The sequence below is a fragment of the Giraffa tippelskirchi genome, chromosome 1, assembly GCF_054371585.1.
Source record: "Giraffa tippelskirchi isolate mGirTip1 chromosome 1, T2T-mGirTip1v1.2.pri, whole genome shotgun sequence".
NCBI classification, from domain to species: domain Eukaryota; kingdom Metazoa; phylum Chordata; class Mammalia; order Artiodactyla; family Giraffidae; genus Giraffa; species Giraffa tippelskirchi.
The window spans coordinates 180,051,434-180,077,316 of record NC_137275.1 but is presented as its reverse complement, the minus strand read 5'-3'; the positions used below and the strand labels follow the sequence as shown (position 1 = coordinate 180,077,316).

General features: G+C 43.4%; 1 protein-coding gene and 1 long non-coding RNA gene across 3 annotated transcripts in view; one reads left to right on the top strand and one right to left on the bottom strand.

The window, feature by feature from the left end:
* The window catches only part of LOC145514001 (stimulated by retinoic acid gene 6 protein-like), a 59,553-nt gene extending 33,931 nt beyond the window's left edge, over nt 1-25,622 (bottom strand). For both annotated transcript variants that reach the window (XM_081511091.1, XM_081511083.1), the window contains exons 1-5: nt 25,508-25,622; nt 21,882-21,982; nt 16,396-16,553; nt 2,040-2,115; nt 202-299 (exon numbers count right to left, since the gene is read on the bottom strand). In XM_081511091.1, coding sequence (XP_081367217.1) covers nt 202-299; nt 2,040-2,115; nt 16,396-16,415 — 194 coding nt within the window. In that variant the 5' untranslated portion in view covers nt 16,416-16,553; nt 21,882-21,982; nt 25,508-25,622. The remainder of the gene's footprint in view (nt 1-201; nt 300-2,039; nt 2,116-16,395; nt 16,554-21,881; nt 21,983-25,507) is intronic.
* LOC145514037 (uncharacterized) lies at nt 43-8,311 on the top strand. Its single transcript, XR_014059817.1, has 3 exons — nt 43-68; nt 162-230; nt 7,774-8,311. It is a non-coding gene; the product is annotated as an uncharacterized LOC145514037 (long non-coding RNA).
* Nucleotides 25,623-25,883: the final 261 nt, after the last annotated feature.

Below are 25,883 nucleotides of genomic sequence, written 5' to 3'. Positions count from 1 at the left end.
ACCTGGGCAACCCCGGGTGCTGAGGGCACAATGGCTTGGAACTACATTCTGAATTCTCTGGGCCTTGGGTGGGTTGAGGAAGGGAGGGGCAGGGCTGTTCATGGTGGGGAGGTAAGTAGGAGTTCGCCTGGCCTTACAAATGGTGTTGGTCCCAAACACAGAGTACCCCAAGCTATAGTTATGAACCTTGGCTCAACTCACACGATCATTCCGAAGCGGTTCCGCAGAAGGTAAGGGTCATCACTCTCTCTATGTTTCTCTCTTCTTTGAAGAAAGGACAAGACCAAAATGATGAAAAGCTATAGGAAGAGAGGATGAGTTTGCCATCAGGGAGTATTCATCCTCAGACCCTCTGTGCCCTTACTGAAGGAGAGTGTGCGGGTGAGCAGAGCACTCAGAATGTCTAGGACTCAAACTCCAGACTCAGGGAGCTGGCTGTGTGTGCCCTTGAGCCTCCAGAATGTTTTGTATTGAGCTTCCTTTTGTGTTGCCCTGAATGGACATGGGTTCAAATCTTTCTTTCCCACTCACTGGCTTGAAGGGAGACTTAACTTCTCTGAATCTCAGTGTTCTCTTCTGTAAAAAACAGATAATAACTTTTAGGTGGCAAATCCTTCTTTGCTTTTTATTCCTGTGGATTCAGTCATCTCTCCGATACTTGATGCCCCTTTTCTGTTTTCCTTTTACTAGAAGCATCCCAAGAATTATCAACACTTGCCATCTCCATTTCCTGACCTCTCACTTGCTCTTCGACCCCCTAACCTGGCTTCACCACCATCACTCCACGGAAGCAGTGCTGGTCAAAGTCACTAATTACCACCTTGTTGCTCAACCCAAATGTAAACATTAAGCCAGGTCTGCTCGATCTCTCAGTTGCGTTCACTGTTGACTTTTTCCTCCTCTTTAAAACACTCTCTATGCTTCTGTCAGCCACGCTTTTCTGGTTTCTTCCAGTACTTCTCAGTCTCCTTTAGTGGATCATTCTTTACCCAGCCGCTAGATGTGGAGGTCCTCATGGTTCACTCCAAGGACCACTCCTCTTACTCCCCGACTCTCTCTTCCTCAGTGATCCTACCCATGTCCATGCTTTCCCTGGCCACCAAATACACAGAAGACTCACAAACTTGAATTTCCAGCCCAGACTTGGTCCAGAATTGTATGCCCAACTACACAGTTACCATTTCTTTCTGATGTGTTGAATGCTTCTTAAATACAGTATGTCTTAAATGGAGCTCATGATTTTCCTCCCTGTCCTGCTCCTTTACCCGCAACAAACTTGGATCTCTTCTAATTTTCCTCAACAAGTGAATGGCAAATACCACTATCCTTCCAACTGTGCAAGTCAGAAACCAAAGAGTCATTCTCTCCCTTACCTCTCTAACCAACCTGTTAGTAGGTCCTACTGCTTTTACCTTCTGAACATCTCAAGTTGACCACCATCATCTAGGATGATGTAAAATTACCTTACCTGGATCTCTGCAACCATCTCCTCACTGGTCTTCCTCCCTCCTCTCTTGCCTGCCTCCAACCTGATCCCCACTTGCAACCAGAGTGATCATTTCAACACATAAATCTGATCCCACCATACTCATGCCAGAAATCCTCCAATCACTCCCCATTGTGTTTAGAACAAAGACAAAACTCCTTCACACAGGGTCTGGCCCTGCCCTACCTCCCCAGACACTTCCACCTCATTCTCCACTCCAGCCCCACTTGCCTTCTCAGCTCGTCACACTTTCCATGCTCCCTGCCCCCATGGAGCCTTTGCACAAGCTCTCCTCTTTGCTCGAAATGTTCTTTACTACATCTTCCAACAGACCTTAGCTCCAGCATTGCTTCCTCAGAAAAACCTGTTTTGACTTCCTTACAAGTCAGTGTTCCTGACTCTTGGGACCTTCAAAGCCTCTTCTGCCTGTGATTTTGGTGCATAATTTAAGTCAGCAAGTTTCTGCTGACATATTCAGACCCCTGTGGAAACCTGTGTATGGGGGGTGGCTCCCCTTCTCTCCCCTCAATGACCCTCCTCTGCCTTCACTTACTGATGGGATGAGGGAGTAATGGAGGAAGAGCTCCATGTCCACTGAGCTGTCACAAGTGCCGTTTAGCTGCCTGGTCCTGAAAAACAGCCAAAATACTCATTCACATCATCAGTCACTGCTGTGGTCATTGACCCTTCAGCCTTGAGCATCACTGTCAGGAATTTGACTTGTAGCCCACTGAGATCATCTGATATTTTTTAACGTCACTTTCTGAGTCAGTGCCACTCACCTGTGATGTGTCTTCCATAAGTAGATTAATCTTCTTTCATAATTCTTTCTCCAGCTTAATTATCTATACAACTGTCCTAACTGGCCTGAACTCCTTCTTTTCTTGGTAACATAGTACAGGACAGATTCAGGTTTCCTTGGAGTCCAAAAAGCTTATTATTTGGATGCCCTTTTCACATAAAACTACAAAAATATCTTACCTGCTCATATTTTAAAGAAAACACATCACCATGTAAACAGTTAACCAAGGTGCCTCCCCACCTCCCAGAGCCTTGGTAGGGTCATGCAAGTGAGGGGTCCTGAGACTTAAGCTCCAGAAACTTCACAGGAAAGCAGTCTTTTGACATGGTTTTTCGTAACCAGAGGTCAAGAAGCATCTGTTCACTCTGATTCACTGCTGGGCTATTGGGGCAGGACAGTGGTCATCTGGACGACAGGCTATGGACTCTGTCCTCTTCAGACCTCACAGCCTGCAGGACAGGGCTCCTGGGGTCTCATGTCTGAAACACAGGACAGCAAGCTTGTGGCCTCTCTTCGAGAGGGTCCTGCTCCTCTTTGGGGTCCCAGCACAGTTTTTCTTGCCACTCTGACTTGCACTGCATCAATCACCTCAGCACGTGCTCACCCTCCAGATCCTTGTTCACTCTGTGCCCCACTCCTGCAGCATCCATCTGGCCATTCCCCAGACCTCCCTCCTGGCCATCTTTCCCCTCAGAAGCCTCAGGGAAGAGCACTTCTCAGGGGAACCCACGAACATAACATGTGTGTGTGGGTGCTAAGTCATTTCAGTCGTGTCCGACTGTTTGCAACCCCATAGACCATATACAGCCTGACAGCCTCCTCTGTCCATGGGATTCTCCAGGCAAGAATACTGGAGCGGGTTGCCATGCCCTCCTCCAAGGAATCTTCTCAACCTAGAGATCGAACTTGCATCTCTTGTTTCCTGCATTGGCAGGCAGGTTCTTTACCACTACTGCCACCTGGGAAGCCGGAACATAACATATTCCCTTGAAATTCTTTGTAATTACAGTACTCCATGGTGATAGGACCATAGGACAGAAATATCCTAGAAGTGGTGGGGTAGTGGTGGTGGGGACTCATGCTGTTAGAAATGTGATAGAACTGTAAAAGTCAGAACTCGTTTTTTTGGAAGGTAAATTGAGCACATACATCAATCTCCCCATTCTATACAAAACCCTCAAAATTTTAAAGAAAGGAAAAAATAGCCATATTTGAAAGCAGGAAAGAAGTCTATCAGGTACATAGAAACTCCTAGAAGATGCTGAATGATGGAGTGCAGTTAGGACAAGATCAAAGAGAAAAAGCATTAGCCAGCATGGCTATAGACTGTGACCACACAAAAAGTGCTCTGCATCCACATGCAAGAGGCTGACACAGGTGGGGGCTGTTGACAGACCACAAAATGAAGAGTTGGGGGGCCACAGACCCAAGCGTCCTCTCACCATGCTGACCAGCCAGGGGCAAGGAGTTTATCTTTCTGGGAATAGTATACATGCGTCACAGAGAGAAAGGCAGTGCCCCAGATCACAGGTGGCACCTGGGAGGGACCAGGCTCTTTGGATGAAGATCAGCTGCTGAGGTACCCCATCTATCGGTACATCCCACCTCTACCCTGCTGCACTGAAAGCACACTTTAGTATTAGCCGCTACAGCAGCTGCCACCCACACCCCAAATAAATATCCCAGTGGAAAGCTCCATCACAAAGATAAACACCCAATCTGGAACCATCAACCATCAAACATGAGGAAAGATTACACTATGAAAGGGAGCCAAAAATTCAACAGACTTACTCCTCGGGAAATGAAGCTAATACAGAACTTCTTTGAGACAAAGTGTAGAGGAAATTGTCTGCAAGAAGAATGAACCTAGGAGGAAGTTATTGTTGTTGTTTAGTTGCTAAGCCATGTCCTACTCTTTGCGACTCCATGGACTGTAGCCTGCCAGATTCCTCTATCCATTGGATTTCCCAGGCAAGAATACTGGAGTGGGTTGCCATTTCCTTCTCCAGGGGATTTTCTTGACCCAGGGATCGGACCTGCATCTCCTGCATTGCAGGCGGATTCTTTACCACTGAGCCACCAGGGAAGGCCCCTAGGAGGAAGTAGAGAGATGCAAAAAGTCATAATAAGCAAAGAAATTAGCAAAACTTCCCAATATTCCTGAGCACAGAATTTTAAACACACACACGTATATATTAACACACACATTGTTAGAAACACGGGGACTCAAAAAGACCTGTTCTAAAAGAAATACTGGAGAAAATTCTCAATTAAGAAGAAAAACGAATCTAGGAGGAAGGGGAAGGATTTAAAAGCAACAACAAACAGAGGAATTAGGGGGAAAATATCTAGATAAGTAATTATTGTGAAATAAAATGTTTGAAATGTCAATTTGGAGTTGAAATACCAGATGATACCTCACATGGAAGGGTAGGAATATGTGTGGATATAAAGGGAAGTGAAATGATGACCAAGTTCTTATCATGTTTAGGAGGATGGTGTAGAAATCTGTTTTATTTCTCTGGGATTTATAAGTAAAATATAATTCTAAGTAAGTATGTTAAAAGTCCACCGTTAGCTACCAGAAGGATATAAATGGAAAGCAAATCAATGTACTAAAAAGTGAATATGAAGAAATAAAAATTCAATCACTACAGCAAACCACAGGGAAAGAAAAAAATGAAATAAAGACCAAAATCAAAACACCACAAGAACAAAACTGTCCAAAGAATAGTAAGCCACCAGCAAGGGACAAAATACAAATATTCAATAAATTCTTAAAATTTCGACTAGTAATAAAAGGAGAAATTAAGATGAAATGCTGCCTTATCTTTTTTTAATGTTTATCTATTTGCATGGCTTCATGGGGTCTTAGCTGCAGCACATGGGGTCTTCAGTCTTTGTTGCCGCATGTGGGATCTTTAGTTGCGGCATGTCAACTCTAAGTTGGGGCATGTGGGATCTTGTTCCCTGACCAGGGATCGAACCTGGATGCCCTTCATCGGGAGCATGGAATATTAGCCACCAGGCTGTTGCCCTAATGGTCTGGGAGCAAGCAACGAGAATGAAGTCAGAATAGGAAATCTGGTGCAATGGGTCAGGGGACCTGCAGCCTCTATTGGACTGAGGGAGTAATTTTGATTAATGGTTCCTATGGAATTGTATGGGACTGGTCCCCTAAGGGGTATGCAGTCTCTAATTGCTCTCATCAAAATCAGTCCTGCAATCCTCACAAAAGGCTACATTGGCAGGTGCATGAAGTCTTTGACCATACTAATATTACCACTCATTCAGATCATCCAATTGTATGGCATGTTGGTGGCATGTCACCCCCCTTCCCACAACTGGATCAAGGAAGAGGGCAAGGAGAGATTTGGAGATTGGCTTTAAGTCTTAAAAAAATTCCAAATTTGGGATGGACATTATTCCAATAAAACTCATTATTTATTGACATTTAATACCAGTACAAACTGGACATTTTATATTCAGTCTTGTGTGAGAGATTCTTATGTGCTCTTGAAAGGAACAATTTCTATCAATGAAAGTGTACAAGAACTTTCTTGCTAGGACTGCAAATTATATACTTGCTTAAATTCTTCACTTTATAATTCTAATCACTCATTTTTTATATTAAGAAGGAGATTGGGAATATGGCTTCCAGTAAATCAAACCAGACCTTGGGAAGGCTCTCCTGAAACACATGCTCTTTTATTTATTTATTTATTTTTTAAATATTAATCACATATTTATTTATAGTGATTTATAATACATTGCAAGAGATTACATTTTTAAATTAAATATCTGAAAGAAGTAATGCTAAGTTTAGGGCAACTTAGCAAATAAGTAATACAATAGACTTTTAAAAGGAAGTTGCTTTCTTCAGTGACAGAATACATTAAACTGTAATTTATTATATTTCACTTCTATGTAGCAAAGTGAAAAACAAAACGACGTTAAACAAGTACTGTTAGATAAATTTGAGGATCAAAGCTGTAACACTCTGAAATGTGTCTAGGGACTTTAGAAGAATAAACTTCATTTAGTTTCAAGAAAATTAAAGTACCAATTTGGGCAATAATGTTATTTTTTTGTGTAGACAGCTTATTAAAGAAAATAGATCCAATATGACTCTTTTTAAAAAGAGTATATTAACTTCACTGATTTCATATTTATTAAAGGAGAAAAACAACCATAGGAGTTTCAATTTTCTGGTGCCTTGTTTTCATGCATTTGTTTGTTGTTGTTCAACCAACAGATGACTTGTGCCACTGGATTTATATAGCGTTATGTGTTACTTTAGTAAGTATTTATAACATCATTATCCATTTCAGGATACTAGCAACACTTGTTTATTGTGGAAAGCACTAATCTGCAGAGATGGTTCAGGGGCAGTTTCATATGCAGACTGTTTCCCTGAGCGCTCACTGTTTATTAAAGTATGAAGTTCTATATTTCCCCAGCCAAACTAAGTGGTTGGATCCAGGCATGTGAATTTGGTACATTTCAAAACATGGACTAGATCCAAATATTTATATAAGATTGACTGAAAGATAGTTTGTTTATTATTATCGATTAAATAAAGCTGTTCCTAAGTCCATCCACAGAGGAGCCCATTCCATGGTCAGCACTTGGATAGCCTCCAGTGGAGCTGGTTCTATCCCTGGGGTGCTTCCATCTTCTTATGTGGAGAATATGAGTCCCGTCATTCAGATTACTCTAAGAATATCATTGAAGATGCTGAGGATCTCTTTAGGATTTCAGCATCAATACCAGCTATTCTCATCTTTTTTTTTTTTTTAATAAATTTATTTATTTTAGTTGGGGGCTAATTACTTTACAATATTGTAGTGGTTTTTGCCATACATTGACACATGCTCTTTTAAAGGTTATGAAGAAAGTACTACAACATTCCAAAAAGTTTATTGGACTCCTTATAGCAGCTATTGTGGGAATTACTGCTATAGCCCCGACCGCAGCAGTAGCTGGAGTAGCACTGCATCAAACTATACAAACGACTACATTTGTACAGTAGTGGCACCAAGATGCAAGTTCTGCCTGGGGAAGTCAAACCCCCATAGACCAAGAAATTAATGAACGATTGATTGATTTAGAAAATGCAGTTCTCCTACTAGGGGACAAAGTACAAACTTTAAAATTACAAATTCATCTTAAGTGTGATTGGAATATCTCTTCATTTTGTGTCACACCTCATAAATATAATCAAGGCGCATATACTTGGGATCAATTATTTCAATATTTGAGAGGACACGTTCGTAATAATTTATCCTTAGATATTTCCCAATTATGGCTACTATTTCTAATATGCAAAAGGCTCACTTACAATTACTCCCAGAAACTGATTTATTTGAAGAAATTGAGGAAAGCTTGCATAAACTTAACTCCGTGATGTGGATTAAAACTTTAGAAGGAGGATTGCTTGGTACTATAATATCAGGATGTATATTTTTAACTGTTTTGTGTCTAGTCCTCAGATGCACGAGAGAAACCATCCGAGAACTGATGAAGAAAACAGTTGCTCAGACGGCGTATCTACTCCTGAAAAAACAAAAGGGAGGAAGGTGTAGTGGGAATTCCTAACAATGTACTTTCACAGCCTTGAGAAATTCCACAGAAATAGCACCTGGAAAAACAGCATATATTAAGAAACTGTGTTAATGATTATCTTTCATGTTTTTCTTAAGAATAATCTCCTTGTTACAAACCCCAAGGCCTGACCCAGAAGGGATTATGACTGGGATCATGAAAGCACGGACCGTGTAACTCCAGGTCAGCGTCAGGCATGAACGCTGCCTATGCACTTGCTGATTGTTCCCGAGACTAGCCCAAAAGTGAGCGGCCTGGGGTAAAAACGAGGAGATCTGGACTATGTCAATGTAGTATCTTGGGAAAGATAAGATCAAAAAAGTCTTGTAGTCTGCAATTAGGAATAAAAGCTGGACTCAGAGTGGACTCTGTACCTCAGTCCAGTAGAGGCTGCAGGTCCCCTGACCCATTGCACCAGATTTCATGTTCTGTCTTCATTCTTGTCACTCGCTTCCAGACCATTAGGACAACACTGGACCACCAGGGAAGACCCTGTCTTATCTATTAAAGTGGGAGTTATTGACAACACTACTCAGAATTACTGAAGGTCAAGACAAGTTGGTATTCATTTACTGGTAATCAAAGTGCAAGGAGATATAGCCATTCTGAGGATTAATTTTGCAATATATACCAAGAGCTGTTAAAATACAGCAATTCCACTTCTAGGAATTCTAATTCTAAAAAATACACACTAAGGAAATAATCAGAGAGATGACTGGGGACACGTACTAGAATGCTAAAAATCTCATCCTTCCTCCCTCTCTCCCTCCTATGTGTGCTTAACATTTTAAACGTAATATATGCTTATTGTAAAATATTCAGAATATTTACAAATGTAAAAAGTACTAATAAAAGCCCTTTTCCCTTCCATAATTATGTTTTTGTAACCTGTAGTTTCAAGCAAAAATGGGATCAGACTAAAGTTGTCTGATTTGATTGATTTCTTCATTTAATCAATAAAGAAAAGGGAAAGAGTTTTATTAAAGAAGGGCAATTTCTCATGTCAGAATATACAGACCCACAGAACTCTTTCAGTGGGGTGACTCTGCCTGCACATATTCACTGCTGGACCTGTCTCCTGCTTGGAGGGCTGAGATGAGAGTTAGTCTGGCAGTGGCTAGAAGCAGGTGAGCTCAGAGAGAGTAGAGAGTGGAGCTCTCTAAATAAGGGCTCTATCTATGCGTCCCCTCCAGCATGAACAGGTGACCTTGACTTGAGGTCAACCCAAGTTAGAAGGCCACTGAGACCCACTTCTTTGTCTCTGAGACTCACACTACTTCCTAATGGGTCCAGGGCTGTTGGGGCAGACCTGTTGAGGGGTGAACTGCAAAACAGCACCCCTAAATGTAGAAAATCTAATTTCCACAGATAACAACTTGGAACCGTGTTTGTGATATATTGTTAAGGGAAAAATATTATAAAACAATATGATCCCAAGTTGTGAAGAGCGGTTATCTCTGTGTAGTGGGATTTGAGTCCATTCTACTTTTTAAAAGTGATTTTCCTGAATTTTCCAAGGGTACTGCATAGATGTAGTGCTTGACAACTGCTTAGAACAGTGCTTAACACAAAGTAGACAGCAATAAACATACACTGAATGAATGACTGGGTTTTGTAATCAGGGAAAAGACTGGAGGTTTTTTGCTCAGGTCCCAGAGCAATAAAACACCATTCTGAAGGGAAGCTGCCCAAGAATCAGCATAAAGTAAAAACATGCAAGATTTGTTCTATGATGGGGTATAAATTATAAATCTTTCATTAATTAAAAAGATAGAAAATAAAAAATTGTCTAATAAATAAAAAATTTTAAAAAAAGATTGAAAATAAAAAGTAATGAGGATGAGTCCAAGCAATGACACAGAACTGGTACATCTAGAGCACAGGTCATCTGCATTCCTAACTTCTTTCTCTGACACTCCTGTGCTGATCGTCTGCTGGGGGCAGTACGGTGTCTCTGTGCCCCACAGTCCTGCTTCCTTTGGTCCTAACGTTGTCACTCTATGGTCATCAAACATATGATAATAGCTTTTATTGATTGATGTCACTTTATTGTGTATCACTATCTCCTTAGGAATTCTGCTATTTTATGTTAGCTTATGTAGTCTTTACAAGTAGCAGATTGTAATAACTCCTTTTCAAAATGAGGAACTAGAGCCAGGAGAGGTTTCCTAACTGGTCCAGGAGGAGGCGAGGCTGGGAGCCAGGCACCGCTGCATGACACCATCCTCCCAGCCCCTGCTGCTAGCTCACATGGCTCCTCGGAGCTCCGAGAGTTCGCTGACCTTCCGGGCTGTGGCTGACTCTCTGATCTCAAATCCAGCCCAGCACCTGGCACAGACAGGATTAGGGCATGTGTGTTAAATTCCATGGGAACTTCCCTCAGGAAGTTGAGGCCCAAAGAGGACCAGTGAGCAGAAAATGTCACAAAGCCCAGGTTATTTCAAGTCCAGCTCGAGGTGCTCTGTGAGTGCGGCACCTGCCACCCTGGGGGCGGAAAAAAGGGAACTGGTTTCCACTGCTGAGTGCAGAGAAGGGTTGAGAAGGAGGAAGAGGTGTGTGCAGTGTGTTTGTGTGTGTGTGTGCATGTGTGTGCATGAGCATGCCTGTCCGTGTGATGCCTCCAGCAATGAGGCAGCCTGTGTGCCAGGATCTCTGAGGTCAGCCCAGCCCCACCTTTGTGAATCCCTTCAATCCCCTAACACACAGCCTCCTCCTAGTCCTGCCTGGAGCTGGAGGCAGATGTGATAGTATGCTCAAGCTGGCTTGTACCAGTTTAGGACTGTCACATCATCAGGAATTTTGCAAGCCAGTTTGTACACACCACCACTGGTAAAAATTAAAATATACAAATGTATAATTAAATAAATTATTTAAAAGGAAAGTAGTAAAGCCTGACAACCTATCACCTCCTAATTACTTTGATACCTTTTGCTGTGATTTATCTCTGGAGGTTATCTACATCTGTTTAATGTGCAGGATGAAAAGTCTGTGTTATGGATTGCGCTACTCCCGTGCCTCTCTTCACACCTCCATTCAGTGACATCACATTGTTAGCTTGAAATCAGGCAGACTGGGAGTATTTATACCAGGGAGATGGGGGAGCACTACAAATCAGGCTCTGATTTATGTTCTGAGACTGTCTAGAAAGTGACAGAGAAAATGTTAACAAGGCAGATTAAATTTAAACATGTTTGTAACCATTACATTATGAATAGCAAAAAAAAAAAAAAAAAGGAAATATTCTTCTAGAATTTAAAATTCTTATCTCATTCATCCAAAAAGGAGTTTCTGCAAATGAAATTGTGACTCACACCTTGTTTCCACTGTTGCACATTTGTCTTACTCATTAATGTCAATAAATATATCAACCAACACTCATGTCGGAAATAAACTCATGGGTCAATGGCAGGTTGACTACATACACAAGAGTTCAGGCAAAAATCAATGAAAGCATTCTGTGAGATTTAATTGGGTCTGTGCAGTTTGCAAGAAAGATCACTGTATATTCGTTATCTGTAAATTGTGTGTGATAATCTATTCTATCAGTACAGTTCCTTGCTTTTGGACCAAAGAAAAGTTTTCTTTCTTGGGTTGGAGAGGGACTCTCACTGGCTGTTTCTACCTCCTCAAATGCCAGACCCCATCTGCTCCTCTGTCCTCAGAGCAATTGGGGTCAGCCCTCTCCAGACTGAGTGCCCCCTCAGCTCCAATCCAGTGTACGTCCGTGGGCAGCTGACCTGGTGTCCCTGGCCTCCTGCTAGGTGAGGGAGTGTCCAAGACTCTCCTGCCTTGGGCTCCTGATCACAGTGGACTGAAGTCCTTCACTTGGTTAACCAGTAGCCTGAGTGCTCTGCACACCTGGCCCCGTGATCAGTGTCCCGCTCCACACTACAGGTTGTGGGGGCGGGGCGGGCAGAACACAGCAATCTTGCCCAGAATGGCCCCTCTGTCCTCCAGTGCCACCAGCCTCCTCTGGGGCCCTCATGTAAAGGCACCTGGCCAAGAAATACCACTTTGAGCCCATCCAGCCCTTCTCCTAAAAGTGCTGTGGCTTCCCAGTCTCAGATGAGCCCAAGGTCTCAGTTCGGTTACTTGTGAACTGAGACAGTAGGACTGCTTGGGACTCAGTCCACAATCACAGCAGGGAGCCCACTTTGTGGAAAAGTCTTCATACATCTGTGTCCCCCACTAGAGGGGGTGCTCCCTAGGGGAAGGGACCTTCCTCATTCTTCTCATGTGCTTGGCTTCTGACCCGGCACGTGGCAAGGACAGGTGCCCACTATGCCTAGTCATTCAGTCGTGTCCGACTCTTTGTGACCTCATGGACTGTAGCCCACCAGGCTCCTCTTTCCATGGGATTCTCCAGGCAAGAATACTGGAATGGGTTGCCATGCCTTCCTCCAGGGGATCTTCCCAACCCAGGGATCAAACCCAGGTCTCCCAAGTTGCAGGCAGATTCTTTACTGTCTGAGCCACCAGGGAAACCCTGGTGCCCACTAATGCTTCCTAAACGGATAGATGGAAAGATAACCTTTCTCAAGGGCCTACAGTATGCCAAGCTGTCCCTCAAGGGTATGCTTTTATTAACTAATTTCAGCTTCATGATAGCCCTGTGAGAGGTACTATCATCACCCCATTTCACCTATGAGAAAACGGAAGCACCAGAAGGTAAGGAAACACATCCAAGCTTCCCCAGCCAGTGAGTGGCAGAATCTGCATCCCCCTCAGGCTTGCCTCTGACAGCTTCCCCAGAAAGTCAGTCCCATGTGCCTTTCTATCTGTTTCTCTCTCTATTGCCTGCTGCTATGTCCCTGTCTGTCACTTTCAGTGAATCTCTGAGAATCAGGGGAAGTTCAACAATGAAAGACACACTGATACCCTGTTTTGATTGCATTTTTTCCCCAGGGCCGCTGTCTGTCTTCTCTGTGTGTCCAAATTGTTCTTTTTTCTCCTTTGCCATGACTACTCCCACTCATCTGGACCTTGCTGTACAGCTAGGACAGGGCTTCCCAGGTGACTTAGTAGGTAAAGAATCTGCCTGCAATGCAGGAGATGTCAGAGATTCAGGTTCGGTCCTTGGGTCAGGAAGATCCCTTGGAGGAGGGCATGGCAACCCAATCCTGTCTTCTTGCCTAGAGAATTCCATGGACAGAGGAGCCTGGTGGTCTATAGTCCATGAGGTAGCAAATAGTAAGACAAGACTGAAGTGACTGAACACGCGTGCATGTACAGCTGGGAATGATCAGCTCTGGTTGGTAACCTCCATCAGAGGGTGTGTATGGGCTGTTTTCACGCATGTGTGAGTCCTCAGATCTACCCAGAGGAAAAGCCTGGGATGTAAAGTTAGAAACCTCATGAGCTGGGGTGAATCATTTCTCCTGCTGAACTCTTGGTTGCTTCATCCGTAGAATGGATGGGATGCCAGCACTTTCCTAGATCCTTAGAGAATGGATAGGAATGGTGATTTGTTAACTGAGAAGCACATGCTTGCTGGGCCTCAGGCCTGCTTCCACCTTCCCTACAACTGCCTCCCACAGATGCTGTTTCATGAGGTGGGAGTGGAGTATTCCAAGCAGCAGCCTGGCCCCCAGCAGACCCTGGTGTCCCTCCTGGAGATGGGGTCTGATATTATCAAGAGACACAGGAGCCACAGATCCAAGGAGCTAGACTCCTGGCTGGGTGTCTTGGCTCTGCTGTTTAACCAGCTGGTCAACTGACTCAGAGAGACAGCATCAGCTCAGCCAAGTTGGGAATAGAGCTCTTTCCCAGGGCAGAAGGACTGCAAGAATTTTCCTGTCTTGAGCGGGGCACTGTAGTAAATAACAGTGCTTTACAGTTTATAGAGTTTATACCCCCATCACCAAAGTCTCACTGGATCCTCAGGGAACACCAGTCATAGGGAGACTATCACTTGTTCTTGGTGGGACTCAAACACATGTGATAACTTTAAGATGAGCTATTGATTGGCCTTTCATCTCTGGCCTGGTTCTTTATTCCATCTTCCCCAGGGCCTCCCTGTTTCCTCCTCTGGGTGTCCAGATCTCTGTTTATTCTCCTTTGCCTTGACCTTACCCCTTCAATTGGAGCTTACTGTTCAGAGAAGAATGGTCTGCATCTGGTAGCTACCCTTCTTTTGGAGGGAGTGTGTGAAAGTGTTTTCACCCACGTCTGGCAAGTTCAGGCAGAGTTACCATGTGAAAAATGGGTGATTGAAGAAGACAAAGGCCCTTTTTTTTTTGCTCCCTTTCATTCTTAACTGTCCTAAAAAGCACCATTCATTTTTATTTTTTTTATAACCTTACCCTTGTTTATTGTGCTTTTCCTAATAACTTCTTATAACTAACTCTTCACCCTAACATCTTTTTTTGTCTTTAGCTGAAGATGGTATCTAGTGTGACAACTTCAGTCATTTGGGAGAGTTAAATCAGTTTTTCTAGGAATCTCCCATGTATACAGGAGGTATACACATGCATGTGGGCTAAGTTGCTTCAGTTGTGTCCAGCTCTGTGCGACTCTATGGACTCTAGCCTGCTGGCTCCTCTGTCCATGGGATTCTCCAGGCAAGAATACTGGAGTGGGTTACCATGCCCTCCTCCAGGGGATCTTCCCGACCCAGTAATCAAACTTGTGCCTTTTACATCTCCTGCATCAGCTGGCAGGCTCTTTACCACTAGCACCACCTAAGGAGCCCACACAGAAGGTATACTTGTTATTAAACTTTTGTGTATCTCTTGTTAATCTTTTTTTATTATAGGAGTATCTTGGTCAAGAACCTAGAAGAATAGAGGAAATATTATTTTTTCCTTCCCCACAATAACATCTTGCAACAATCTAAACAGAGAATCCCCTGATACCAGGAAGCAATGGTTCCACTTTTTGAGTAGTCTTTTTATTTTTAGAATCATTTAAGAGGAAATGTTTAAGTTTAAATTTTCGAGTGAGAATTCTTAATTCATGACATCTAGACATGACTTTACAGCTCTCAAATGCCTTTCATATCCTTTTCTCATATGATCTTCACAAAGTTGTGGGTTAGGACAGGGGTTAATAGATGAGGAAACTGATTAATAGATGAGGAAACTGAGGCTTTAAGATCTACTAGAAACTACAGAGCCAGGTTCCAAACCCAGATCCTCTGGGTTCTTCCCACTCTAGTCTGTAACTTCAAAATGAAGACAAACTGAAATCTGTTCACTGACCCAAGAACATATCTGTGGTTCTTTCCTCAGTGCCAGCTGCCAAATTACGTAAACTAGGCCTTCTTCCCGGTTCCATGAATCACCAATAGCAATGAAGACAATCACCAGGTTTCTCAAAAAACTAAAAATAGACTGCCATGTGACCCAGCAATTTCACTTTTGGGTATATATCTGAAAACAACAAAAACACTAATTTGAAAAGATGCATGCACCGCAATGTTTGCAGTAGTATTATTCACAGTAGCCAAGATATGGAAGCAACTCAAGTGTCCATCAACAGATGAATGGATAAAGAAGATGTCCTTTTCAGCCATAAAAAGGACAAAATGTTTGCCATTTGCAACAATATGGATGAACTTGGAAGTTATGCTAAGTGAAATAAGTCGAACAGAGAAGACAAATATCAAATGATATCACGTATATGTAGAATCTAAAAAATACAACAAACTAGTGAATGTAACAACAACAGCAACAAAAAACCAGACCCACAGATAAAGAGAACAAATTAGCGGTTACCAGTGGTGAGAGGGAGGGCTTCACAGGTGGCACTAGTCATAAAGAACCTGTCTGCCAATGCAGGAGACATAAAAGATGTAGCTTTGATCCCTGGGTGGAGAAGATCCCCTGGAGAAGGGCATGGCAACCTACTCTGGTATTCTTGCCTAGAGAATCCCACGGACAGAGAAGCCTAGCTGGCTATGGTCCATAGAGCTGCAAAGAGTCGGACACGACTGAAACGACTTGACGCCTGCATGCATGCAGTGGAGAGAAGGAAGGGGAGAGGGGCAAAACAGGGGTAGGAAATTAAGAGGTACAAACTACTATGCATAAAATAAACTACAAGGATATATTGTACAATATAGGGAATATAGGGCTTCCCTACTAGCTCAGACAGTAAAGCGTCTGCGTGCAATGCAGGAGACCTGGGTTCGATCCCTGGGTCAGGAAGATCCCCCAGAGAAGGAAATGACAACCCACTCCAGTACTCTTGCCTGGAAAAGCCCATGGATGGAGGAGCCTGGTAGGCTACAGTCCATGAGGTCACAAAGAGTCGGATACGACTGAGTGACTTCACTTTCATATAGAATATAGTCTACATTCTATAACTATAAATAGAGTATAACCTTTAAAAACTATGAATCACTACATTGTGCAACTGTAACTAATGTTGTACATCAACTATACCTCAATTAAAGTACTTCTTTTAATTAAAAAATTACTTTTTTAATTAAAAAAGAAGACAGTTGCCAGGAACATGCTGTTGTCCAGCATGACTTGTCTCAAGCTGGGCCCTGATAACTCACCTTGCATTTGGGGGAAACATCTCGATGGAAAAGCACTGCTTGCCACCCTGGTGAGCAATTTGCTTCTCTGAATTGTTCTTTGGGCTTCTCTGGCCTCTTGTTGAGTGCTTCTGATATTCTGATGTTCTGCCCAGTTTCTGTCACATCATCCAAAATTCCTCAGAGAAAAACAAACATCCAGTCAAATATTTACCAGAGAAATGACAGTATGTGGTGGCCTCCTTTCTTGTTTGGGAACACTACTGGCTATTCTTTGGCTCTTCCACCCTTCCCATGCTTTCTCATTCAAAATCAGGAACTGCCCTCCTATTTCCTCTTTCTGAGACGCCTGCAATCTCTTTCAGTCCCTGCTGGCTGTGGGCACTGGTTCCTTGAGATACTGAAGCTTTGTTCAGCAGTGGAGGCCTCTTTAGCTTGCTGTAAAAATTATTACAGGTAATAAAGTAGGACTCTGCCTACTCTGCCTCAAGGCAATAAACTAGGAAATTAGGACCACTGCCTTCAAGATTCTCTCTGGAAACAAGACCATTTGCTGGGAGGAGGGGCTAGAGACAAATTCAAAACAGAACCCTACTCCTGTAGCAGAACCAGGGCTAGCTGCCCACTAGGAATTCCTACTCCCTTGCCATAAAGTGAAGCTGCTGCTGGCAAGGACCTGCCCAACCAAGGGGCATATTTCCCAGCCCACCCCAGCATCTAGGAACAAACATGGGACCAAGGCTACCAATGGAATGTGAGCAGAAGTGATGTGTATTACTTCTGGGCTAAGACAGTTAAGAAGCAAGAGTGTTTTTCTACCCTCTCCTTCCCCACCTGCTGCTTTAGGATTCAAAGGCCTGAAAGGAATGGGAGGGAAGGAGCCTAGGTCCCTGAATCACCATGTAGAGGAAACTGTCCTCTATACCAGGGGTCCCCAATGCTTGAGTCACAGACCGGTACTGGGCCATGGCCTGTTAGGACCCAGGCCACACAGCAGGAGGTGAGCAACAGTCAAGCAAGCAAAGCTTCATCTGGATTTACAGGCGCTCTCCATCACCTGCGTTACTGCCCGAGCTCCACCTCCTGTCAGATCCGCAGTGGCATCTGATTCTCATAGTAGTGCAAACCCTACTGTGAACTGTACATGTGGGGGATCTAGGTTGTGCACTCCTTGTGAGACCTGAATACCTAGTGATCTGAGGTGGAGCTGAGGTGGGGATGCTAGCACTGGGGAGTGGCAGCAAATACAGATTATCATTAGACAGGCTTGATTGCACAGAGACCATAATAAATCAATTGCTTGCAGACTCATATCAAAACCTATCAGACAGTGGCAATAGACAATTAAGTTGCAACTGGTGGCAGGCTTTAAGTCAGAATCTGACTTATTTTAGTCTGTGCATGGCTCACTCATTATTTTATTTACCACTCCTATCCATGCCTCTTTCCTGCACTGAACGCTTGTCTCAGTCACAGTCTTGGTAAGCCCACAAGCTAACCCTAGCCAAAATGAGTGAAAAACAAATGTTGCTAGAGAGCTTGGGGAAAGACCCAATGATGAGATAGCAGAAGCCTTTAAGATTGCAAACAAAAAGAAAATTGCATTTAATAGAAAATACCAAGAGTCCAACTTAAATTATGGGTTTGTTGCAACAGGGGATTCACATTCTCCAACCCTGCTTTTTATAATATGTGGTGACTGGCTACACAACAAAGCCCTGAAACCTTCGAAACTACTTCTCTAAATGAAGACCAAGCACCCTGCTTTAAAAGACAAGACTTTGGAGTCTTTTAAAAGAAAAAAAACCCACAAACATGAAGAACAGAAACAATTATTGAAGGCCATCACTTCGTCCAATGTATCTGCACTGAGAGCATCATTCTTAGTGGCTAACTTCATTGGTAAAGCTAAGAAGCACTTTACTCTTGGTAAAGAGTTGATCGTGCCTGCTGCTAAGGACATTTGTCATGAACTTTTAGGAGAGGCTGCAGTTCAAATGGTGGCACATGTTCCTCTTTTATAACTGGCACCATAACTAGATGAATTGATGAAACAGCAGGGGATGTTGAGAAAGGATTGTTAGAAAGGATTAATGAGTCACTGTGGCATGCAATGCTGACTTTGATGAGTCTACCAATGTTGACATCAAGGCAACAGTGTTTGTTTTGAGGGTGTGCTTGAGGATATATTATGTGCACTTCTGTTGCCGACCAACACAGTTGCAGAACTATTCAAGCCTTTGAATGATTCAGTTCAGTTCAGTTCAGTCGCTCAGTCATGTCCAACTCTTTGCAACCCCATGGACTGCAGCACGCCAGGCCTCCCTGTCCATCACCAGCTCCCACAGTTTACTCAAACTCATGTCCATTCAGTCAGTGATGCCATCCAACCATCTCATCCTCTGTCATCCCCTTCTCCTCCTGCCCTCAATCTTTCCCAGCATCAGGGTCTTTTCCATGAGTCAGTACTTCACATCAGGTGGCCAAAGTATTGGAGTTTCAGCTTCAGCATGAGTTCTTCCAGTGAATATTCAGGACTGATTTCCTTTAGGATTGACTGGTTAGATCTCCTTGCCGTCCAAGGGACCCTCAAGAGTCTTCTCCAACACCACAGTTCAAAAGCATCAGTTCTTTGGTGCTAAGCTTTCTTTATAGTCCAACTCTCACATCCATACATGACTACTCGAAAAACCATAGCCTTGACTAGACAGACCTTTGTTGGCAAAGCAATGTGTCTGCTTTTTAATATGCTGTCTAGGTTGGTCATAACTTTTCTTCCAAGGAGCAAGCTTCTTTTAATTTCATGGCTGCAGTCACCATCTGCAGTGATTTTGGAGACCAAAAAATAAAATCTATCACTGTTTCCATTATTTACCCATCTATTTGCCATGAAGTGATGGGACCAGTTGCCATGATCTTAGTTTTCTGAATGTTGAGCTTTAAGCCAACGTTTTCACTCTCCTCTTTCACTTTCATCAAGAGGCTCTTTAGTTCTTTTTCGCTTTCTGCCATAAGGGGGAGGTGTCATCTGCGTATCTGAGATTATTGATATTTCTCCCAGCAATCTTGATTCCAGCTTGTGCTTCCTCCAGCCCAGTGTTTCTCATGATGTACTCTGCATATAAGTTAAATAAGCAGGGTGACAATATACAGCCTTGACATACTCCTTGTCCTAATTGGAACCAGTCTGTTGTTCCATGTCCAGTTCTAACTTGCTTCCTGATCTGCATACAGATTTCTCAAGAGGCAGGTCAAGTGATCTGGTAGTCCCATCTCTTTCAGAATTTTCCAGTTTGTGTTGATCCACATAGTCAAAGGCTTTGGCATAGTCAATAAAGCCTAAGTAGATGTTTTTCTGGAACTCTTTTGCTTTTTCGATGATCCAACAGAAGTTGGCAATTTGATCTCTGGTTCCTCTGCCTTTTCTAAAACCAGCTTGAACATCTGGAAGTTCATGGTTCATGTACTATTGAAGCTTGGCTTGGAGAATTTTGAGCATTCCTTGAATGATTACATATCAGGAAAGCTGAATTGGTCATTTTGTTGGTATATACACAGATGAAGTGGCTGCCATGACTGGGTGACTTTCTGGTTTCACTACTCAGGTCAAAGAATTCCCTTCTGAATATGAATCAATGCACTATGTCATCCATAGAGAAATACCAGCCAGCTGAAAAAAGTCACCTGAATTACAATGGCTTGCAGGATGTGATTGAAATTATCAACCACATTAAAGTATATGCCCTTAACTCAAGTCTCTTCATGAAGCTCTGTGAGGAGATGGACGCAAAGCATCCATTTGAACCCAAAGCATCTCATCTCATAAGAGAAGACTTATACACAGAGATGAGATGGCTTTCTAAAAGTGGGTTGCTGGACAGAGTTTTTGAGTTATGAGAGCAGTTCTAGAGATTTCTTTTAAAAAATCAGTCACCATTGGTAGCATATTTCAGGGACACAGAATGAGTCGATAAACCTGTTCAACCTGTTCGAGGAACTCAGTCCATCATCTCAGGAGAGAACAACTATGTTCAGTTGGCAGATAAAGTAGCTACATTCAAAGCCAAACTGGAATTATGGGGGTGATGAGGATTTTTGACATGTTTCAAACATTAGCAGAGATTTTGAAAGAGACAGAGCCAGGGTCTTCTTTCTCCAAGCATGATCACCTATCTCAACTTTCAAAAGAATTTGAACATTACTTCCCAACCACAAAAGACCCCCAAACTGGGAAGGAATGGATCCATGACCCATTTGTGAATAAGCCAGCTGAATCAACTTTGTTCATGCTATAAGAGGATCAACTGCTTGAGATGGCAAATAACAGTGGCCTTAAAAGTATGCTTGAGACAACTTCAAATCTCTGTATATTCTGAATTAAAGTTGAGGAGGAATGTCCTGAGATTGCTGCAAAAGCATTGGAGAGCCTGCTTCCATTTTCAATACCTCATCGTTGTGAAGCAGGCTCTTCTGCAGGGACAGCAACGAAAATGAGATTATGGAGTAGACTGGATGTAAGTAACACCCTTCGGGTGTCACTGTCTCCCATCACCCCCAGATAGGACCATATAGTTGCAGGAAAACAAGCTCAGGGCTTCCATCAATTCTGCATTATGATGAGTTCTATAATTATTTCATTATATATCACAAAGTTATAATAGAAATAAAGTGCACAATAAATGTAATGGGTTTGAATCACCCCAAAATCATCCCCTTCCCACAGTCCATGGAAAAACTGTCTCCCATGAAACCAGTCCCTGGTACAAAAAAGGTTGGGGACTACTGCTCTACACCTGTCCATGAGCAAGAAATAAAGGTCTATTGTAATAAATCAGTCGAGTGCCGGCCTATTTGTTACAGCAGCTAGTGTTGCCCTAGCTAATACAGCACAGAATGTGGAGGACTTGTAAACTTCATGTGGTCCAAGTTCTTGATTTTAAGGATAAGAAGGCATGGGCTTAAGGAAGGGAAGTACACGAACAGGACTGGCCAAGCCTCAGAAAGTGCCCACAGAGCTGTGCCAGGGGTGTGAGCATTCATGCTGGTGCTGTGAGATTCTGTGCCCCAGAGCACAGAACCAAGGCTGAGCACCTGACCCAAGAACAGCCAGTCATAAATCACATCAATCTGTCATCTGTGATGGACATTCTGTCCAGCAGGTCGTCACTTTCAGGAGTCTGATCTTGAGACACAAAACAAGAGCCTAGCACTGGTCAGTGGGACCAAGAACCAAATGACACCCAGAGAGATTCAGGAAGCTAAGGAGTGATCAAGTTCTGATCAGGGCAGATCATGACTCTTGCTCCTAAGAAGTATTAAGATCTCCCAGCATGGCCTATAGATTTTAAATGGCCACCCTGTTTCCATGATGATCTTCCAGAGCCAAATGGGAACTAGACCCAAGGTGTCCTGGGTGTCAACTCACCGCATCCATTGGCTCCCAGGCCAGTTAATGGTACCTTCACACTCTTATCACCCACAAATTGTGGCTCCTCCCCTTCTCTCACCTCACTCATTCTGCCTCCTGGCTCTTATCCATCCCTTTACTGTTGTCAGAGGGCTCATTCCTCTTTTCCCTTCTGCCAGCTTGGAGATCCACTTGAGTTGCCTTGAATTAAAGGGGTTTCCAGTTACTCCCCTGAAGGAGGTGGGGCCCAACCAGGGAAGATGATGGAAACTGAAGCCCTCTTGGGCAAGGTTCCTTCCCTCCCTGCCAAGTGGTCTCTCTTTATCGTGTCTCTCTCCTTTCTGGCCTTTTCTTTAATTTTTCTTCTCTCTGGCTTAGCCCCCTTTGCTTCTTAGGGTTTCTTGCGGCTCTCTTGGGGCTTCAACTCACCACCATCCTGATTCTAGTTCATGGTATCCTTTCAACCTCTATCCCTGGCTCCTTCCCAGGGTTTCCTCAGTTCTACCTGCTAAGAGAAAAGCTCTTCCTCCGTTCATCTTCCTCTCAGTGGGTCACAGCCAGTCTATGCCTTCCTGTCTTTGGCTCAGTCCTACATCCGTTGTATCAGTTTCCTAGGGGCTCCCACAACAAATATCCAAAAACCAGAACTCTTATTTTCTCACAGTTCCAGAAGATGGAAATCCAAGATCAAAGTTTCATTAGGTGTGCTTTCTCCTGAGGCCTCTCCTTGGCCTGCAGAGAGCTGCCCTCTCACTCTGTCCTCACATGGCCTTTCCTCTGTGCATCTGCATCCTAGTGTCTCTATGTCTTTAGCTCCTTTTCTTAAGGGGATACCAGTCAGATTGCATCAGGCCCACCTCTTAAATGCCCTGTTTACCAATAAAGTCACATTCTATAAAGCTGGATGCTAGGGCTTCAACATATGAATTTGGGAGTGGGGGACAATTAAGTCCATAAACAGCTCTGGTCCAATCAGTTCTATTGGAGCAGAAGGGGGTCCTGGAAGCACTGAATAGGCACCATAACTGACAGTTCAGACCACCTGTGTTTGCCCACTTGATCCGTTTACTCCTGCCTGGAATGACACCTCCTACCTCTGCTTATCACCATTGCTTGGGTATTAAGTCCTACCTCAAGCATGAGCTTTCCAGGTGGCTCAGTGGTAAAGAAATCTGCCTTTAATGCAGGAGATCTGAGTTCGACCCCTGGGTGGGGAAGATCTTCTGGTGAAGGAAATGGCAACCCACTCCAGTATTCTTGCCTGGAGAATTCCATGGACAGGGGAGCCTGGTGGGCTACAGTAAATGGGTTCACTAAAGAGTTGGACATGACTGAGTGATTAAACCCCAAATGTAATATCTGGCATAATATTCTGATGACTGTGGCGTAATCTTGTTTCTCTTGGCTTGGTCAACGTCTCTTTTATGGCATGTATTTATGTCTTCTTTATTTGTCCATTTAGCACATATTTATGGAGAAGCAGCCTGGGGCAGTGGTTCAGAGTGTGAACTTTGAGGGCAACTCAAAAAGTTACCAGCTGTAATTTTGGCCACGTTACATTGTGATCCCCTCTGATCCCCAGTATTATTTGAGACAAGCTGCACCTACTCTATGACAGATGAAGTTGAAGTGAACTAACATAAAATGCTCAGGAGGGTGCTTGACACGAGACAAGCCCTCAATGAACATGAGTGATTAGAGGGCGTGCCCAGACTGGGCTGTGGAGCACATGGTCATGTCCAAGATCTCAGATCCCCAATTAGATCACAGTGGCTTGAAAGCTACGACTTGATCCAATTCAACATGACATCTGGGATATAGGGGAGGCCTCATAAATGCATGTTTCCTGAAATTGGGTCATTTGTAGTGATATGGATGGACCTAGAGTCTGTCATACAGACTGAAATAAGTCAGGAAGAGAAACACAAATATCATATATTAATACTCATATGTGGAGTCTAGAAAAATGGTACAGATGGACCTATTTGCAGGGCAGGAATAGAGACTGGGACATAAAGCGGGACACGTGGACACAGGGGAGAAAGAGGGGGTGGGTGGGACAAACTGGGAGAGTAGCGTTGACATATGTACATTACTATATATAAAATAGATAACTAGTGGGAAGCTGCTGTATAGCACAGGGAGCTCAGCTCCGTGTTTTGTGATGACCTAGAGGGGTGGAGAGGGGGGCGTGGGAGGGAGGTCCAGGGAGGAGGGGATATATGTATACATAAAGCTGATTCACTTTGTTTTACAGAAACTAACACAACATCACAAAGCAATTGTGTGCATGTCAAGTTGCTTTAGTCTTGTCCAACTCTGTGTGATCCTATGAACTGTAGCCCACCAGGCTTCTCTGTCCACGGGATTCTCCAGGCAAGAATACCCGAGTGGGTTGCCATGCCCTCCTCCAGGGGACCTTCCTGACCTAGGGATTGAACCAGTGTCTCTTATGTCTCCTGCATTGGCAGGCAGGTTCTTTACCACTAGTGCCACATGCTAACCTAATTCCCTTTATCAAATTTATATGAGGATATATTTTCCAAAGATAATGGATCTTCCTGACCCAGGGATCAAACCTCTTGTCTCTTAGGTCTCCTGCATTGGCAGCTGGGTTATTTACCACTAGCGCCACCTGGGAAGCCCTGTAAAGCAATTACACTCCAATTAAAAAAAAAATGGAAAGGGAAATCCCTCCGTTAGAAAATCCGATAAATAAATAATGCTTGTTCTCAAAATTTTAAATGATAAAAGAAAAATAAAAACACAGAAATACAAGGATCAGTAAAATGTAACACTCTTACTGGACACTTGGAAACAAAGAAACCCTATAAATGTGTTTCCTCTGAAACCAGGCCCTCTCTTTCCCAGAAGAAGCAGTCCTTAGTGCATCCATGCCACACCATTCAGAGAAAGGAATTGCAAAGCTCTTTATCAGGCACATAGAGATGCTATCTCTTCTGGGAGTGCCACCTGCTAGGTGAGGTGCTTCCTGGTTCCATTGCCCAGGCTTCAAATGGATATTTTACATTCTTGGATTCACATGGTGGTATCCCTCACGATTCTATAACTGCTCTCTCCACAGCATCAGGGAAGAGTCATTTTACTGAACTGCCACCGACTGTCCTGGGGAGTTGGGAATGCAACCACAGTAAAGTGGGAGGAAATCTTCAGCACAATTTCATCCGCAGTAATAAGGACCCATTTCTAAGCAACCACCATGTTACAGACATGACCCCTTTGAACCTGGAAACAACACTGTGTGATATATATTTCACTTTCCCCTACTCATACTTTCTCATTTTAGTGTTGAATCTAAATGGAGAACTCAAGTATCTGTGGAACATTTCAACTATTGATTTACCTCTACCATTCTAACCTCTGCAAGACTTTGGAAGATTGCTTCTTTAAAAAAAATTGTTTATTTGCCTGCACGGGGCTCAGTTGTGACACATGGGACCTTTGATGTTCGGTTGAGGCATGTGGCATCTTTCAGTTGTGGCATGTGGGATCTGGTTCCCTGAGTAGGGATAGAATCCAGGCCCCTGCATTGGGAGCACGGAGTCTTAGCCACTGGACCAGCAGAGAAGTCCCTGAACATTGCTTACTCTATCCAATGTACACTAATTTCTTTTTGAAACTTTGAAGCATTTGAATACTTTTGGTGAGTTCATCCAGGTTATTGACAAAAAACATTGAATAGAACAGAGCCCCTCCACTACAGACCTCTTTCCAGGAGCTATGTTTAACAGTGCTGCAGTTGGCAGAACATGAGGAAAGAGATGACCAATTACACCAGAACCCAGGTGAGGAAGACACACTCTGCTTGAGGCCTGTGTTTGGGAGGGTCCAGAGTTCTGGAGACACAACAGAAGGAAACTCAGCAGCGCATCACAAAGGCCATGCTTGTCTCCAGAGTGTTGGAAGCTTATCACAGGACAGCATCTATTTATAAACATATGGCTTAATTATTTAATTTAAAAACAAAGAATCTAAAGATATCTGGAAGACCTAGTGCAATTTCTCCTCAAGTAATATTGATGGCTTTCTGGAAGGGGTATGACCTGTGACTAGGGACAATATTTCTCAAAACTTCGGAAAA